General features: G+C 38.6%; 2 protein-coding genes across 4 annotated transcripts; one reads left to right on the forward strand and one right to left on the reverse strand.

The window, feature by feature from the left end:
* The first annotated feature begins 3,680 nt into the window (after window positions 1-3,680).
* On the forward strand, window positions 3,681-14,459 carry LOC147864237 (uncharacterized). Of its 3 annotated transcripts, none has more exons than XM_087320010.1 (2): window positions 3,681-4,958; window positions 14,200-14,459. In XM_087320010.1, exons 1-2 carry the CDS (start codon window positions 3,740-3,742, stop codon window positions 14,229-14,231), a joined length of 1,251 nt encoding a protein of 416 aa, XP_087176136.1. In that variant the 5' UTR covers window positions 3,681-3,739; the 3' UTR covers window positions 14,232-14,459. The 3 variants fall into 3 exon arrangements, with proteins under 3 accessions (XP_087176136.1, XP_087176137.1, XP_087176135.1); XM_087320011.1 differs by lacking the exon at window positions 14,200-14,459 and adding an exon at window positions 12,909-13,161; XM_087320009.1 differs by lacking the exon at window positions 14,200-14,459 and adding an exon at window positions 5,850-6,858.
* LOC147864238 (uncharacterized) lies at window positions 6,167-12,729 on the reverse strand. Its single transcript, XM_087319278.1, has 6 exons — window positions 10,464-12,729; window positions 10,107-10,164; window positions 8,224-9,963; window positions 8,020-8,071; window positions 7,173-7,756; window positions 6,167-6,923 (listed from the first exon to the last, which is right to left on the reverse strand). Exons 1-6 carry the CDS (start codon window positions 12,727-12,729, stop codon window positions 6,167-6,169), a joined length of 5,457 nt encoding a protein of 1,818 aa, XP_087175404.1.
* Window positions 14,460-17,620: the final 3,161 nt, after the last annotated feature.

The following is a 17,620-nucleotide window of genomic DNA, read 5'->3' on the forward strand; positions in this document are numbered from 1 at the left end:
ATTCTACTTGTGTTAATAAAACTTCCTCAGATGATTTGCTCGTTGTTTATGATGAAAACCTAATTAATCTTTCTTACAATGAAAGTAATTGGGTTGTTGATAGTGGGACATCGTTCCATGTCACATCAATGAGGATCACACTTTGATACAATGCTCTACCTTTGATCATATTTGTCCATGCTTTCCACATATCTTCAGCCAAACCCAATATTTGTACGAAATCCTCGCACAACCACAATGGGCACTCTCGATTACAACATTCATTGCTAAAGTTCTTGAACATCGAGAGTTGCCGCCACTTTCACATGTATTATGTGAAATGCAATATTTTTGGTCTCATAAGTCATATTTGACCTCCCAAGATGATAATAGAATCTCTCTCTCTCTCTCTCTCTCTCTCTCTCTCTCTCTCTCTCTCTCTCTCTCTCTCTCTCTCTCTCCATGTTTGTTTGGGTGAAAACATACAATTATATTAATAAATGTTAGTAAAAACACTACAATAGTACCACAACATGGGTAATGGGACATGTTGAATTGCCAATAGGTAAGGTGAACACTCCACTAATGTAAGAATTTTGATTTGCTCTGATAAACAAAACTTCCACACCAATATTCCATCAGCTTTTAGAGATATGCTCTAAGTCCATGTCTTGATGAAACTTTGTTTTACCCACCCTTTTGAATTCTAACATCTTTAGGTTATTCAATAAGTTATTCTCATATATGTGAACACTTTAAATGTCTAAAGGCCCTCATAGGTCATAAAGAGATAAGACCTTGTCCAAAACATAGTAAGCTACAAAGTAACAATTTAAGATGGAGAGTAAATAAGTTACAATTTGTAAAGCATGATGGTAGGTAGAAAATAAGGTCACATTCTCAAAATATTAGATAGCTCTAATAAAATTTGTGTGTGTGTGTGTGTGCGCATGTGCATGTTTGTGATGTAGTTTCTGGGTTCATGAAATATATCATACACACACACACACTCTCTCTCTATCTAACAAACAATTTACTTAAGTCATTGTAGAATATTACTAATAAATTTTCATTTTGAAGAATAAATACAATTTGCTATCATTAATGAGACTTGAAGCAAGTAGAGATTTTACAGTATATGAATCTCTCTTTTTCTCGTATGGCTTCATAAGCTGTAATTTTCAAAAGGCCTTCTAAGATAAAGTATCATTTATTCCGAGGTTTCGCGTGCAAGTATTATCCTCATACTAAAGAAAAAGGAGACCTTTATTACATATGAAATGTCCACTAATTTAAAAACTTCAATTAAGGCAAGAAGCGAGAGTACCCTGTCAAATCTTGACAAGGCTTTAAATGTTACTTAATAAGTTTTGGTCCATCGATTTGCACGATTTCTCGAATTATTAAGACACAAATAGGAGCTATAGAAGACCGTAAGGCTTAAGTCTCTCGAATAAGATTGGTCCTTTTTACGATGGTTTGCGAACTACGAATATCTTTTTTTCGAAGTTTATTGCAAGCACTAAGTATTGTCATGGTTTCTAGATAACATAGTCCATTTTCTCGTCGTTTTTCATTGGTGACATGAGGGATTTTGCATAGAACCCTTTGACGTCCGTAAAGTAAAAGAATTCAATAAAGAGAGAAATGAGTACCAATGTTGAATGCTCATTAAGAGGATGATGAGGGGGTGGTGTCAATTATTAATCAACTTATAAGAAGCATAAATTTATTTGAATAGCTTGACCTTGCACGACAAAGTGTCATTAATGATCCATAAAGTGAAAAAAACAATGAAGAGAATAATGTGTTCAATGTTTATTACAAGATTAATGACTACGAAGGTTTCGGTTACTAAACGGCAGATAAGAACAATGAAATGTTTCATCAAGGTACTATCAAACAATTCAATTTCATGGGCAACGGTGTTCAATTGATTTTAGTTTTATGTATTTCTACGAAGATCATGAAGATAGGATTGTTTTTCAAGGAAACACAACTTGTTAGTAGTCGAGAACATTAAATTGGATGAAGATGGCTATAAATTCGACTACTGAGAGGTGAGTTAGACTCTCTTGTCAATGTTTGAGCCTTCCATCAACTTAAAATTAGTGTGTCTCTTCCTTGAACACGCCTAGATAGCTAGATTCTTGTGCAAGGTTTGTGTCCTCCATCCTTCTTTCATCTGATAATTATGTCCCACTAAGGCCACATCTCCAACAAAATAAGAAGTTTATGGTTGTTTGCAATGGTCCTGAATAGAACTCATCTCATAAGTTATTTTGACATGAACAATTTCCCCTTTGACCAGAACATAAGTTCATCTCCTTGTTGAATGCCCAACAATCAATTGATGAATATTAAAAACAAATACTCACATGCAACAACTGTGATAGATTTTATAGGTCATGTTCGATCGTTGTCACTACAGGAAAAGGCAACTAGAGATTGGAACCTTTGAAGGAACAAGGAGGCAAGAAGACAATAGAAAGGATTGATACAATAGTGAGTGAGTACAATAGATTCAATAGAGCTTGGCAGAAGGACATTACATCTATGACAAACATCAAAGCTAATGCCTTCACACGTGCACGTGAACGCCAACAACATATGCTTAGGAACTTATAAAGAGAGAGGCTTCCATAACTCTCTGGCCTCCTTTCTATGTCTTCTCTTTTAATGGCTCATTAGTGTTTCAATTTGATGAGTCTTAGAAGGGAGAACACACATACATGTATATAACATAAATGGTGAGTAACCGAGGTGGAACTACCAGCCCCCACGCTGGCTGTTTCTGACTCACTTACCACCCTCAGGAGTTGTCTCGTACTAGCCATCACCGAAGGGCACCGTTTTTAGCTTGGGTACTTACATTAAGTATTCAGTCCGAATGGCGATGTAACTAGTCTCATTTTCTTGAACTTGATTGGAGGGAGATTCCCCGATCTATGTATAAGCCTCCTTGTACAATCTCTTTGTAATAATCCTTCCTAACTAATGGGAAAGTAACTTCATTTTGGAAATAAAAAAACCAACCAAGGCTTCAAATTTCAATGTATGTATCAGTATGTATGCATCTAACTTGTAAGTATATATAGTTTTGGGTAGTACTACACATGATTTGCTGGAATGTCCATTGATTGACTCAAATTCTGAGAGGAAGGAAGAGAAAAATTCTGGTCCATGGATTTGCCAAATCTCTGTTTCTCTCTCTCTGTCTCAGTCTGCTTTAGAGACATTATTATTATTGAAAATAATACACTCTGTTCTTCTTCTTCTTCTTCTTCTTCTTCTTCTTCTGCTGCAGCATTTAAAGCCCACATATATATATGTAATAGCTTTTTAATGGCCTCTCGGTATTTATTTCTGAGAATTGGAAAGCATTTGGTTCAAGGCTTTTTATTTAATGTGTGTTTTCTTTACATATATGTATATATGTACATATGTATGTATTGTAATTTGTGACTTGTCTTGCAGTTGCAGTGGACGTCCTTTTCATCCTTCCTTAGTCTCTGTTAATTCAGAAAGCATCGCCATCACACATGAATGAATGAATGCGTGAATACCCCACCCATCTTTCCACCTCATAAAAGCAAACCTATTTCAAATCCCTTCCTTCCTTCCTTTCATGGTTTCTATGAAAAAGCATCTTAACACACACAAACACACACACATATATATAGACCCATTTCAGGTGCTACTTCCTCCATTGCTTCTTCACCATATTTTGTTTTCTTGTAGCAGAGACAGAGCACATCATATGGAAATCATCCTTGTGAAGGACTTGAATACTAATCAATGCTTCAAACAATCCTTTATCTTCTCTTGTAATAATCAGTTGTTCCATCCTCACCCTCATCATTATCAATGTAATTGTGATCAGGATGAGCTGAATCTCTTCTTGGAAGGCCCAACCTTGGCATCTGCATGGGAATACCGCCACCAGATAAGGCCACCCAAGGATTCATCATATCTACCGGAGATCCATGAGTTTAAATTCAGCATACCTTTCTCCGAAGAAATGAGCGATTGTTCGAAAATGGGAGCCCTCGGAAGAAGTGAGCAAGCTCGACCCGTTGGGTTGGGTTATGCGGTAGACCATAATGCACCTTCTAAGGATCATATATGGGCTCTAGGTATGGAGCGGTTCAAAGCACGGCCTAATGTCCTAATCTCTACAGAGGACTGCAATGGTTCTCACCCCCAAGAACATGTCTGTGTACAAGAGGCTTGTGCTTCCAAATCATTCATCACTAAGGGAGAGGAGTTGGGAAATACGGTTATAGATGCCAAACATGTTACAAATGGCACAAAGTTTGAGCTGGGTTCAGGTAAATCACCATCACCATCATGCAAGAGAAAGTGTGGTGTCAGATTAAGCAATCCTGGAGAGAAGCTGAGAGGAGGACACCATAGATTTCTCATAAGGAGGAAAGGAGGCCTATGCAATGATACCGGAAATCCGAGCGCATTCTATGAATCTCCATCATTCCGCAAGAGAAAATGTGGTGCACGATTAAGAGATGATGGGGAAGGACGTTCTAAATTTGTCATGAGTCGGGAAGGAAGCTCAGCTCAGCTCATGAAGTATGTGGCAAGGCTTAAGTCCTTGTTTTCACTCAAAAAGCATCATGAAATACCAAGAAATCCTCTGTTTTCCATTTCACCTGAAGCAGACAATGTTGATGAGGATCATCCCACGCCGTCCATTGGAGCATGCTCTCTAGCCTCTTCATCATCCTCATCTTTCTCAAGTTCTTCTCATAAAATCAAGCAAATACCACTGATGTTTGATCAGACCTTGTTCCGTACAGCATCAAGCAAGAAAAAACATTCCTTCAAATCCCCGAGCAGATATCAAAAAAGAGATGAAGCACAGATTCAACGAGGTCTGAATGCTGGGTCCTCATACATCGATGTTGAGGACTCCATCAGAGGAGCCATTGAACATTGCAACAAGTCTTCCTCTACCCAAACAGGTAAATTCCTCATTTGGGTAACCCTTAAATCCTTTGGGTAGATGACCATTTGGAATCTGAAGGTGGATGTACGTTGATATTAGATTCAGTTCAAAATTAGCCTGCATCTTTTGGAAGGTTTATGTTCTGTTTGGAAAATGTAAATGCTGTAAACAGGAAGACACAATTTCATTTTTATTTGATTGAACATGTAAGAAAACATGCTCATACGGCAAAGAACAGCTATTAAAAAGACATCTCATTCTTGGCCCTTCAGCCAGTTAAAGATTTTCATTCAGACACCTTCCGTTGAAGGGGTTTATTAATTCTCCGAATTTATAAGACATATAAAAGGAAATAAACCTCTAAGAATAATTGAGTTTTTACAATTTGTACATAGCTTGTAGTTTAGAAGAAATATTCCATAACAGTGTGGTAGAAATACCAGCGCTTTTGGTGATGGATCCCTGCAGCATTGTGGCTAGAATCTCACATCAGATCTACAACAAAATGGATCCCATATCCACTTATAATGAAGTTCATCTTTATTCTTGAACTGTTGGAAACCCAACTGGCACTCAGAGTGTGATCCATCACGAGCATCTACAATAGATGATCAGAAAAAGGAAAAACCATTGGTTAATCATTCCTTATGGAAAAAAATAGCTTAAAATGAAACATCTGGCTCGTAAATGTGGATAGCCCATTTTAAGATCAATGGTAGTTACTCTTAACAAGAAGAAAGAAGACACCACACCAGCTTATGAACAATTCAATCTGCACAAGCATTTGGGAGGAAATAATTTGAAAGAACTTGTCTATACCTTGGTGTAGGTTTATTATTCAGCTTTGTTGAACGTATTTCAGGTACTCAAAGCTCTTACTAGTTTTGTCTTCCCATTTATTTTCCAGCGCCAATAGTCTTATGCATTAGTTTCAAGCTCAGGGCTCTCTTCTAGAATGACCTCTGGCTCTCTTCTTGAATGGCCTGTATGTATGCCATTCTTTTTGTAAGCATCATTGAAGCAAAAAACAAAGGATGTTTGCTAGGCAGAAGCAAATGTTGATATCGCTGAAAAGAAGCAATACCTAGAGGTATTTGTATGCACCTTTATAAGGTGGAAGTTTGTAACATTGACCTGCTGCCCTTATTCCTCCTGTTATAGACCAGAAGAACCATTGGTCTAGATTTCAATGCTCAAAGCATGGTCATTGTAGTGTATGTTTTTTTATGTTAGTAGTCGTGATCTCTGGCTTACATTGACATGTATTCTCCCTGAAACCATATGAAAATCTGTCCTCTGGGAGTTTTTGACTGGGCTGGAGTGGCTGTTACTGCTTTCAGGATTGCTTGCTGCAGAGGAACCAACGCACGCTTTGGAAAGACCTTGATCTCTATGTTTGAGCTTTACTGAAATGGATTCAGATGCAGGCCAACTGTCTTCAGAATCTAGAACATTGACATTGCGACTAGCCATATTGTATGCTTTCTTGTTGGATCTGGCCTCCACACTATTTCCTTGTACAGACATCGGAGAAGGCTGCGAATTTGCTCCAGCTTTTGGTGTGGTAAATTTTCTAGTGGATGAATTAGTACCAAAAGCTTCATTCTTGTTTATTGCCACCCTGTTTCGATCATCATTCTTTTCGGAAAGCTTAATACTCCTTCCATCCGAGTGCTTGTTTTCAACAATTGGAAGGTGCTTCTTTTGACTTAATTGAACTCTTGAAAGTGGACTTTTTTTTCTAATTCTGAATGCTTCCGTCTTGGGTAGGTGATGGTGGTGTTCACTATCACCACCACCGCCACCTCTTGATGGGGACACATGTCTCTTTCCAGGATAGGATTTTGCAGAATTTGCTAGCATCCGGAAGACTTTGACAAGTTCTGCCCCAATAATTTTACACTTTTTCTCTGCCATTGTCGCACATTTCAAAGCTGTTTCTACATTTCCATTGATATGCTGAACTTTTGTGTCAAGTATACTGCAATCAAATATATCCGATGTTTAAATAAGCAGACATTAATCGACTCACATAATGCAACAACCTTTAACATAAGACTGACTTCTTTAAAACCAGATCTCTGAGTTTTATTATGTAAGAAAAATTGCATGAGCAATTTGCTGGTTTATGGTTTGTTTCACCTCACCACGTGATCCTTTTCTTTCTATAAGACAAACTAATACAATTTCAAAGTTATTATAGTTATCAAGCAATGTTTTCACAACCTACCGAAGATTTGTATAAGTGGCTGATGCAACGTGCTCGATACGGCTCTCAACTATAATTATCCTTGTGTCAACAGACATTCCAACCCCCTTTTCCCTTGTATCCAAGTTAGTTAAACTCCTGTTTGCTTCTAGTGGCGACCATCTGCCTTCATCTGAATTTATTTTTGTTGACATATGTTTGTAGTAGCTTACAAAGGGATCTTTATCAACTAATTCGGATAATCTTTTCTCAATGTTCACATCATGCGTGCTTGATGTTTCGAGCATTCCTAGTCTAGTCTCAACTTCATTCAAAACCCTTGCAGCTGTATCATACTTCGGAACCCATTCTGCAACAGATTTCTCTAATCCTTCCATCTTATCCAAAAATTCATCAAGCTTACTAGATAAATCTAGTTGTGATCCTTCCAAGCTCAGAACCTTTTTATACATATCATCACATCTGATCAAACAAATGACAAATATGATAAGAAAAATGATATGCTGGAAAATTTTGGTAGTTATGAGTGAATACAGAAAATGATTTTGAAGAGGTATTGTCAAGATATATGCTATATTTCTGATCCAACTGTTGCTATATTTCTTCTAATGCTTTATGAAAATTTGGAATAATGGTTTAAAAGCCTAATAAAGGTTCCTATGTTAACTCATAGTAGGATTGCTCAATGAGGTGCTCTTAAGTATCACAGTAACTGCTTCCAGAGAAATTTATAGATCTAGTATGTTGAGTTGATGGATATGTGATATGTGCTCATATAAGGCCTTGTTTAGGACTCAATATAAGGCTAGAGATAGTAGGACAAGCCTTCATATTGGTTCCTAATCAAGGTTATGTTTGTGAACTTAACAATATGGACATCTATCTGCATATCTTTGAGATTCATAAATTGTAGGCTCATGCTAGATGCAATTCTTTCTCAAATGTTAAGTGAATGAATGATGTTCTGAATGGCACAGTTAACATAATGATGCCATGGCCATGAAAACTAGAAAACGAAGCATAATCAAAGAGAAGACAATGAATCTCATTTTATGTGCTGAGAATGATATACCGATGGTTTGTGGAGGCATTTTTCCATTTTGTTTGAGTTAACTCGGAGAGAACTTCATCAGAAAGCCTTAAAGTCTTCTGTCTCAGTTCAGTCATGTCATGGAGAACATATTTAGCTTTCATGGAAAAACTAGATATTTCCTCTGAGAGGAGTCTGATTGAATCTGTTTCCTTCTCTGCTTTCGACTGAGTAATGTGAAGTCTTTCTAATTCATTTTCAAACTCTTGCACAACTTTGTTTATCTTCTTCTTTGCTGTAGTCGCAGCTCCAAGAACAGATTCTTTCTCTCTATGGATATGCTCACACATTTTCATCACCTCAAGCTGTACAGAGGATGTGTCTTTGTCAATGTTGAGACCATCCTGCAATTTCCCACTTTTTTTCTTAATGTTAACTTCAAGCTTATCCTCCAAAGATTGTGTGAATATATGGCCCTGCTGAAGCTCAAGAATTCTGGTTTGTAAGCTTTGAGGGGAAGTTGTCTGCATGGACTCTTCTCTTTTCTGTTTAGAAACTTGAACATGCCTTTCAAGTTCATTAAACCTAGCTTGCACCTGTGATTTGAGATCTTGGATTTGGGTTCTTACTTCATCTAGCCCGCCTAAGTAAAGCTGAGATAAGCTCTCTACCCTCTCCATGATCAATGTTCCTTGTCTTGTTGTGAGTTCACTGTTTAAGAAGCTTCTTCGCCCTTTCTCAACATCATCCTTGAATTTTTTCAATGCCTCCAGATCAGAGAAGCCTTGCTTAAATGATTTCTCTAGGGTTTGCACCACATGCTTCAGCTCTGAGTCCCTATTCCACATGCTTCTGCCTTTCTTAACATCAGCAATGAATTCTTTCAATGATTCTACATCATATTCACCTTGCTTGCATGACTTTTGCAAGTCCCCTACCCTGTTCTTCAAGTCATTTTCAGTATTAAAATGCGCCTCTTTCCATAGTTGGTCTAAATCACCTATCCTGTCTTTCAACTCTTTTTCAATCTTCACGATGTTCAATCTATTTTTTTCTATATCAGAATGACTGTCTTTCCATGACTTTTCCAAGCTCTTTGTCACTTTCTTCACATCCATGTATTCTTTATAAAGCAATTTCTCAAAGCTTTGCATTCCTCCAATTTGATCCTTGCATTGCATAACACCTTCTGTGTTGATCTTATCAATTGCCAATCTTATCTCACTCATTTGAGCCTCGGTTTCTTTCTTCAGACCATCAAGAATGCATCTGGAGTTCATTCCATCTTTTCTTATGGTTTCCAACTCTTCTTTGAAAGCCTTATCATCTTTACACCTCATACTCTCTTTATCTAATTTGGATTTAACTTCTTCAACCAAATTCATCATCGTTTCCATGTGACCTAGTGTTTTGGCTCTCACTGCTTCACCTTCTCTGTGGAGAGCAGAGAGTTCACTCTGCATTTCACTGATAACCTTCTCCTTTCCTGCACAAGCAGTCTCCATGAGAAGTGAGAATTGCTTCTCGAGTTTTCCCTCCAGCATTAGGTTTAGCTCTGCTGCTGCTCTCTCACAAATATTTTCCTTAGCCATCTTTTCTTTTAAATCCAGCTCAATGTCTTTCTTCAAATTCCCTACATCAATCTTGATGCTTTCTTCAAATTTCTTCATAGATTCTGCCACAGCTTCATCAACTTGCTGCTTTATCTTGGTCTGTAGATTGTTCGAAAACCATGAATCAATGTGTCCCTGAGAAGAGACATCATGACCACAACACAATAAGCTAAAATTTTATCTACAGGCTTTGGGTGAGCTTTTAGCTAAGAATTACATGCATGAAAAATGCAGTTTCTCTTGTTCGGAAGAAACAAACATAAGCCTCTGAATTAAAGTTACTACAAGAAAGAAAAGCAAGTCAATAATAACCTAGAGATACTTACTTCAATAAGAAAATTTGTGGAACCAACAGTTGATTTGAATTCATCTGCAAACAAGAAAGGACATGAATTTCGTTAGTATTCCATGCTCAATCAACATAAAAAGATAAATGAACTCTTCATCAAACAAGCCAACCTAAGAAGCTGTATTGTATCTAGTACATCAACAGCTGTATTAAATATAATCAGACATGCCATATATGAATATGTAGTTCACCAATATACAACAAACAGCTATTTTGATCATCAAACAAGCTATCTATAGCTATTATAGCATCATCAAAATATATAATCAATCAGCTGTATTGTATCATGAGTGGTAAATCTCAAGGAAAAGATGTATCACCATCAGCATTACGAGAATTGAACATTGGTCTTGAAAAGTTGTCATAATCAGGCAGCTGATGGTTGAGAGTAGAATCATAGTCAAAAACAGGATTGCAAAATGTCATTTCTTTTGAATTAGAACCGGCACCCATACTGCGATAAAACTCATGAGATAAGAATTTGAAAGGCTGGTGTTGGGAAGTGCTGATAAGAGATGAATCTGAAGCTGGGGGTGAATTTTTTCCTAATGAATCACTCAGGCTTCTAAAACTCTTATTATTATTATTGCATGGTTCACCTTTCGCACCACATGAAGCAGAGGAAGACACAGAAGAATCTGACATGGCATCTTGTGAGAATGAATTTCTAGATATAGTGAATCCTTGTTTCCTGCATGGCTTTTCAACATTTTCATCAACATCACCATCATTGTGATGTCGTGTGTATCTATCAATATCCTTGTCTATGAAATCCTTCACTTGAAGCTTCCCTAATTGATCATGTTCCGATTCGAAACTCGAGAATGTAGTATTCATACCTTCTGCTTCTCCGGCTTCAGATCGTATTTGGTCATTGGGGGGATTACTAGTACTACTCCGCTCAGGATGATCGTCAAGCTCAACATTTTTTGCTAAGTTCCAATTACCCTCGTTAAACTTCACCTTTTTCTTTAACTTCAAATCATATCTAAGCTTTTCTGCTTGAATTTCTTTGCCTAGCTGCAACCTTGCTTTCGAAGAGCTTTCTGATGCCCTTACCTCATCATAGTCACTACCTTCAAGATGTTGAAGAGGTAATCCATTCTGTGATTCATTTTGGCATGAAGTTGGATAATACTGATGCATTCTTTTGGCACGATCACCGTTATCATCATTGCCATTGTCATCATTAGTAAACAATTCCCTTCTTGAGCCACGTGTGACTGCACAAGACGAAACATATCGTTGAGTAGCTCTATCTCCTTTGAGCATCTCTTCAATGATATCCTTTGATGGAACCTCGGGTGGAAAGCTGTATGAGCTCGTTTTCAAGGCAAGCCTCCTCTCCACATTCATAATCTCTTGATATAAACTTTCACCACCCTCACTATCATGCAAACTTGACTCGAGGCATTCTAGGGTTTTTTCCATATTCGCAGACAGCTTTAGAGAGTCTTTTATGTCCACTTTCTTTAACTTTTTTACACCCTTTGCAGTGTATAAATTGTTTTCTTCATTAGAATAGAAGAGTTCCTGGAATCTATTTTGCAAAGCATTAACAGCTTCTTCTTCTTCTTCTTCTTGTCGATTGGCATTGTTATTAATTGACTGTAACGAGGGAGATGATCTCCTCTGAACATGTACCTGTGGAAATGGAGATACCCTTGTGTTACCAATCTTTGGGTGGCTTAATGAATAATGAGTATCTCTTCCTTCGTCCATTGAGAAGATGCCCTGCTCTTCCTCAAGAGAAACATGATTGTCTTCTGAATTGGTCTTCAATCCACAAGTAGCAGCTGCTATCCAACTTGCACAATCATCATCAGAAGATGAAGCAGGGATTTGTAGGCTAGAAGCAAAGCCTCGTTCAAGTTCAACCTGGGACTTCAACCGCCTTATCGAACCATCTGGTAGCACCATGGATTTGAACCCATTGTCTCCCGAAAAACATGCTTCCACTTCAGTTTTCTCTTTTAATTTTGTTTTCTCTCTCTCTTTCTCTGTTTGTTTTGAGGGTCCAGGCGGTAACAAGGGAAAGTTAAGATCATCATCATCATCATTATAGTCATCCGTGACTTGCTTTCGAAGGGGCATTAGTGGCCAAAGGTTCAAGGCCACTGAATCACCACTTAAGGAATCATGAGGACATCGATTGGATTCATCATCCACAATGTACAATACCTTTCCCCTCAAGTGATCACCACCTGACATTTCTGTGGCTATTTCATTCTCCATTTCAGCAGCCGATGATAGAGGATATCCACATGCTCGTGATGAGAAGTTCTTTTTATGTGTGATCTTGTCAATATACTTGTTCGATGTGGCCTCATTCAATGACATGGACCTCTTGAAATTCCTAAAGCTAGTTGATTGGTCGGAATTAGTTGATGTTTCGCTTGGGGTGGTACCTGCGGGCGAGCAAGAGCAAGACCGAGGTCGAGTCATGTGGCTTCTCTTCTCGTTATGATATAAAGGTGCTGTTTTCGTATCATATGCAGGTGGAGATCTAGACCTTGTTCTAGCAGTTCTAGGAGTGTGAGGAGATGATGCTGCATAGGAAGGAGGGTTTAATATATTATTATTCATCGAATGCGAATGCGAATGAGGTGGGCTTAGATTAATCTGCTTCTTTAATGGCTTAAGAAGCTCATTTGAGGATGTGAATGATCTTTTTACATGAGACCCACGTATACTGCTGAATTGCAGAGGACGATGATTCGGAATCTCAGGCGAGGATGCGAATGATCTTTTCACATGATTAGTAGGCCCACCTCTAGTATGATGACATCTCCAGGATAAGGAAGGGTGTGTCCCTTGGATCTCGGAGACCCGTTTCTGCACGTCCTGAAGGTAGGATTCTAGCTCTACAATGTCCCTTTCACCTCTGGATTTGGAGGTAGAGTAGAGGGGGTGCAGGGGCAACGTGTTGGAGACAAGGGCTTGGAAATCGCGAAGGTACTCGAGTTCCTCAGAGATGATCCGGGAGCTCCGGGCAGCAGCTGCTTTCTGCAGAGAAAAGCGAGCATTGGAGACGAGGGAGGGGAGGTCAGGGGGAAGAGTCCTCATGATGAATCATCATCATCATAATCAGAGGGCTAGGGCTAGGGCTAGGGTTAGGGTTAGGGTTAGGGTTAGGGCTAGGTCATGAAGCATAGTGTCACTGTGGAGGATGGATGCAGCAGGGGGAGGAGAGGCAAGCGTCGTATGAAGGAATGGAGCTTCCATGGAGAGCTAAGCCGCGGCTGGGCTGTGCTGTGCTGATTAAAGACGACAGGGGAGGGAGGATTAAGAACAGGGGAAGAGAGAGAGAGAGAGAGAGAAGGATGTCAGCTGGCAACGGTCTTTCAACGGTTGCTTTTCTTCTCCATGGGAAAGGAAGACATGAATGAAGAAAAGGAAGAAGAAGAGGAAACCTTCTCTTTTTTTTGCCGCCATCAAGAAATTGTAATAGGAAATGGAGACAAAGAGAGAGAGAGAGAGAGAGAGAGAGAGAGAGAGAGAGAGAGAGAGAGAGAGCTCAGTTGGTAAAAGGTCACCCAGTGGAGAGACCGCGAGGTCTTGGGTTCAACCCCTCGCTACCTTCCACACTAGCACCTAGTGAATTAAGAGATATGTATGACGTGTATATCATAGAGAGGGCGAGAAAATCGGGTCTCGATTCGAGAACCCAGGACGTAGACGCTTGTAGTTCGTAACAACTTACGAATAGGGTAAGCTAATTACGATAAAAAGAAAGAAAGAGAGATTGTAATTAAAAATGGGCCATGCATTTGCAGTGTTAGCTTGGATGGACGGCCTTTGAGGAACGACCTCAAATGTTGTCTCAATGGCCTGCCACATGCATGTTTCACGGAGGATGACACCATGGTTTCGGCCTCACAAGCTCACATATCTTCATGCCCGCATCTACCTACACACACAATCGTCCCTCGCGTCCTTGAATCCGTCTCTCACCTTTGCTAGGAGGCGATCAGATGTTTTAGGCGCCCTTTCTTCCTAATCTTCCTCTTAACTTTTGCTTAATGTTAATTACGATTCTAACAACCATATTGACAGGTATATATTGCTCGACTGATGAGATTTCATAGGTTCATTTGCCCTGATATTGGTGGAGTCAACAGGCGAATGTCTACGACCGTACATTTAGCGAATGGCATCATGTAGGTTCATTTTTGCATTAGCAAAGTTACAATGTGCGTGTCTCACGCGATACATTGATTGGCATATCATGTTGATGCGACTACATACATTCTGCACAAAATTTTTTCTTGGTAATGCAAAATTAGCGATCCTACTCTAGTTAACCCAACTATCCAACATATGTTCGTAACTCTACTACCCTCAATTGATTAAAATTAGCTATAGAATGGTACTTAGGTTATGCCTATAATATACTCAAGCTTATTCACTTATATTCCCAGCTATCCTACACTTAACTCATTAAAACTAGTTATAGAATGTTCCTTAGTTTACGCCTATAATATACTCTAAAACCTATTTCACTTGACATTGCAAACATTTGATTACATAACAATTTCAATATAAATAATGTACATCCAAGTTTTAAGTGCATGAATGACCATTAGAAGTTTTTTTCTTGAATTGAATACATAGAGACATTGAGTAGAATAAAATTTCCTACTCCCAAAAGCAATAGGTTCTTCGCTTTTGTAAAGAACGATGCCCATTGCTTACTCATTAGATGGGGTTATATAGTGTAATCGTATGGGCAACACAAACATGTTCCTTGAGTATGGATGTAAAGAATTCTTGCAAATGATCATTCTAAGGAATTATTTTAGTAGATGTATGCTTTTGACATGTTAAATGATCAATAAATGATGTTACACTTGTTATCGATTAGGAACACGGTCTACAATTAGTCCTTCGACCTAGACCTCAAAGTGACTGTGTTGCAACGAATGGTACCGTTGTACCGTAATACTTAATGGGATACATCTTGTATCCTAGTAGCATATAAGGGAGACGGCTACAATCGAACTCCTTAGACCGTGCACTAGTAACCACACTGTCACTCACACCTACGCTCTTACGATTACGCTACGCCACCAAGAAGCACAGACACACATTAGATTAACCACAGATACGCACAAGGATAAGAGAAGATAAAACTCTATTAAGATGCGCTTTCTGCATTCAAAATTACACGCTACCTCTATCAGAGGATTTCTGCCCTTTATATACACAAGGTCTTTTAGCCGTTCACGCTTCACGCGTAAACCGTTTACATGCGTTACGTTTTTACTATATTCTATATTTCTGCGCTCCTGTCCGTCGATTACTATTCCGACGGACAACACCTGGCATGCCTGTGGGACAGTGCCATGGCACGTTGGACCCACCCCTTTAATCTTCCTCCAAAAAGGCCCTGATGTTTGGTTTTGCTCTAGTGTCCGGGTCCGGGGACACGTTGTTGTGTGGTTCCACTACTTGCTCGGTAAGGCTTCCCATGGTGTCGTTGGCTTCTTGTGTTAAAGAAAAAGGTGAAGTTTAACGAGGGTAATTGGAACTTAGCAAAAAATGTTGAGCTTGACGATCATCCTGAGCGGAGTAGTACTAGTAATCCCCCCAATGACCAAATACGATCTGAAGCCGGAGAAGCAGAAGGTATGAATACTACATTCTCGAGTTTCAAATCGGAACATGATCAATTAGGGAAGCTTCAAGTGAAGGATTTCATAGACAAGGATATTGATAGATACACACGACATCACAATGATGGTGATGTTGATGAAAATGTTGAAAAGCCATGCAGGAAACAAGGATTCACTATATCTAGAAATTCATTCTCACAAGATGCCATGTCAGATTCTTCTGTGTCTTCCTCTGCTTCATGTGGTGTGAAATGTGAACCATGCAATAATAATAAGAGTTTTAGAAGCCTGAGTGATTCATTAGGAAAAAATTCACCCCCAGCTTCAGATTCATCTCTTATCAGCACTTCCCAACACCAGCCTTTCAAATTCTTATCGCATGAGTTTTATCGCAGTATGGGTGCCGGTTCTAATTCAAAAGAAATGACATTTTGCAATCCTGTTTTTGACTATGATTCTACTCTCAACCATCAGCTGCCTGATTATGACAACTTTTCAAGACCAATGTTCAATTCTCGTAATGCTGATGGTGATACATCTTTTCCTTGAGATTTACCACTCATGATACAATACAGCTGATTGATTATATATTTTGATGATGCTATAATAGCTATAGATAGCTTGTTTGATGATCAAAATAGCTGTTTGTTGTATATTGGTGAACTACATATTCATATATGGCATGTCTGATTATATTTAATACAGCTGTTAATGTACTAGATACAATACAGTTTCTTAGGTTGGCTTGTTTGATGAAGAGTTCATTTATCTTTTTATGTTGATTGAGCATGGAATACTAAAGAAATTCATGTCCTTTCTTGTTTGCAGATGAATTCAAATCAACTGTTGGTTCCACAAATTTTCTTATTGAAGTAAGTATCTCTAGGTTATTATTGACTTGCTTTTCTTTCTTGTAGTAACTTTAATTCAGAGGCTTATGTTTGTTTCTTCCGAACAAGAGAAACTGCATTTTTCATGCATGTAATTCTTAGCTAAAAGCTCACCCAAAGCCTGTAGATAAAATTTTAGCTTATTGTGTTGTGGTCATGATGTCTCTTCTCAGGGACACATTGATTCATGGTTTTCGAACAATCTACAGACCAAGATAAAGCAGCAAGTTGATGAAGCTGTGGCAGAATCTATGAAGAAATTTGAAGAAAGCATCAAGATTGATGTAGGGAATTTGAAGAAAGACATTGAGCTGGATTTAAAAGAAAAGATGGCTAAGGAAAATATTTGTGAGAGAGCAGCAGCAGAGCTAAACCTAATGCTGGAGGGAAAACTCGAGAAGCAATTCTCACTTCTCATGGAGACTGCTTGTGCAGGAAAGGAGAAGGTTATCAGTGAAATGCAGAGTGAACTCTCTGCTCTCCACAGAGAAGGTGAAGCAGTGAGAGCCAAAACACTAGGTCACATGGAAACGATGATGAATTTGGTTGAAGAAGTTAAATCCAAATTAGATAAAGAGAGTATGAGGTGTAAAGATGATAAGGCTTTCAAAGAAGAGTTGGAAACCATAAGAAAAGATGGAATGAACTCCAGATGCATTCTTGATGGTCTGAAGAAAGAAACCGAGGCTCAAATGAGTGAGATAAGATTGGCAATTGATAAGATCAACACAGAAGGTGTGATGCAATGCAAGGATCAAATTGGAGGAATGCAAAGCTTTGAGAAATTGCTTTATAAAGAATACATGGATGTGAAGAAAGTGACAAAGAGCTTGGAAAAGTCATGGAAAGACAGTCATTCTGATATAGAAAAAAATAGATTGAACATCGTGAAGATTGAAAAAGAGTTGAAAGACAGGATAGGTGATTTAGACCAACTATGGAAAGAGGCGCATTTTAATACTGAAAATGACT

This window comes from Azolla caroliniana, unplaced genomic scaffold, assembly GCF_043228905.1.
Source record: "Azolla caroliniana isolate FFs.n. ecotype wild unplaced genomic scaffold, voAzoCaro1.0.p SCAF_5, whole genome shotgun sequence".
Taxonomy (NCBI): domain Eukaryota; kingdom Viridiplantae; phylum Streptophyta; class Polypodiopsida; order Salviniales; family Salviniaceae; genus Azolla; species Azolla caroliniana.

What these genes read in the sequence shown, in the direction of transcription:
- LOC147864237 (XM_087320009.1), top strand. Translation starts at nt 3,740, where the DNA reads ATGGAAATCATCCTTGTGAAGGACTTGAATACTAATCAATGCTTCAAA. An exon ending in GTCTTCCTCTACCCAAACAG is followed by an intron (nt 4,959 to 5,849) that starts GTAAATTCCTCA and finishes TTTATTTTCCAG; the next exon opens with CGCCAATAGTCTTATGCATT.
- LOC147864238 (XM_087319278.1), bottom strand. Translation starts at nt 12,729, where the DNA reads ATGAATAATAATATATTAAACCCTCCTTCCTATGCAGCATCATCTCCT. An exon ending in ATTGAAGTAAGTATCTCTAG is followed by an intron (nt 9,964 to 10,106) that starts GTTATTATTGAC and finishes ATAAAATTTTAG; the next exon opens with CTTATTGTGTTGTGGTCATG. An exon ending in AATGCCTCCACAAACCATCG is followed by an intron (nt 8,072 to 8,223) that starts GTATATCATTCT and finishes AATTGCATCTAG; the next exon opens with CATGAGCCTACAATTTATGA.